This window comes from Otolemur garnettii, unplaced genomic scaffold (genome assembly GCF_000181295.1).
Source record: "Otolemur garnettii isolate 467f Iridium unplaced genomic scaffold, OtoGar3 scaffold00050, whole genome shotgun sequence".
NCBI lineage: Eukaryota > Metazoa > Chordata > Mammalia > Primates > Galagidae > Otolemur > Otolemur garnettii.
Window position 1 is genome coordinate 10420542 of NW_003852445.1, and position 1206 is coordinate 10421747.

General features: G+C 47.5%; 1 protein-coding gene across 1 annotated transcript in view; it reads left to right on the forward strand.

Annotated features, from left to right (window-relative positions):
• The window catches only part of PDIA3 (protein disulfide isomerase family A member 3), a 30482-nt gene that overhangs the window by 8785 nt on the left and 20491 nt on the right, over positions 1 to 1206 (forward strand). Inside the window, exon 3 of the mRNA XM_003791774.2 lies at positions 339 to 456. Within this exon, the coding sequence (XP_003791822.1) occupies positions 339 to 456 (118 nt within the window). The remainder of the gene's footprint in view (positions 1 to 338; positions 457 to 1206) is intronic.

The window sequence follows — 1206 nt, forward strand, 5'->3', positions numbered from 1 at the left end:
CAGCTGTCCCCTGGGTAGAGTGCTATGGCTTCTGCTCACAGCAACCTCCAACTCCTGGGCTCAAGCGATTCTCCTGCCTCAGCCTCCCAAGTAGCTGGGACCACAGGCGCCCGCCACAATGCCCGGCTATTTTTTGGTTGCGGCCATTATTGTTGTTTGGCAGGCCCGGGCTGGATTTGAACCTGCCACCTTAGGTGTATGTGGCTGGCGCCTTAGCCGCTTGAGCCACAGGTGCCGAGCTGATGTTCTCATAATTTGATCAATCTTAACATTTGGAAATACAGGAAGAGTCTATGGCAGATGTTTGGATAACAAGTACTTGTTGTTTCTGTCTTTAGGTTGATTGTACTGCTAACACAAACACTTGTAATAAGTATGGAGTCAGTGGATATCCAACCCTGAAGATATTTAGAGATGGTGAAGAAGCAGGTGCTTATGATGGGCCTAGGACGGCAGGTAAAAATCCTAAATTACGTTCTGTAAACTGAATTTGTTAAGTACCAATTCTTTATGGAGAAAACATGACAATGTGTTTTTGTACTAATGTGTTAATATACTTTCGATTTTAAAAATTCCTTAACTAGGGTGGTGTCTGTGGCTCAGTGAGTAGGGTGCCAGCCCCATATACAGAGGGTGGCAGGTTCAAACCTGGCCCTGGCCAAACTGCAACAAAACAATAGCTAGGCGTGGTGGCAGGCACCTGTAGTCCCAGCTACTCAGGAGGCTGAGGCAAGAGAATTGCCTAAGCCCTAGAGCTGGAGGTTGCTGTGAGCTGAGACGCTATGGCACTCTACCAAGGGCAACAAGATGAGACTCTGTCTCTTTAAAAAAAAAAAAAAATTCCTCAACTAAGGCTCAGCACCCATAGCTCAGTGGTTAGGGTGCCAGCCATACACACCGAAGCAGGCAGGTTCCAGCCCAGCCTGGGCCTGCTAAATAATAATGACAGCTACAACAAAAAAATAGCCAGGGGTTGTAGTGGGCACTTGCAGTCCCAGCTACTTGGGAAGCTAAAGCAAGAGAATCACTTAAGCCCAAGTGTTTGAGGTTGCTGTGAGCTGTGACGCCATAGCCCTCTGCCAAGGGCGACATAGACTCTGTCTCAAAAAAAAAAAAAAAAAAAGAAAGAAAAGAAAAGAAGGGCAGCGCCTATGGCACAGTGGGTAGGGCACTGGCCCCGGCCAAACTGCAACAAAAAATAGCTGG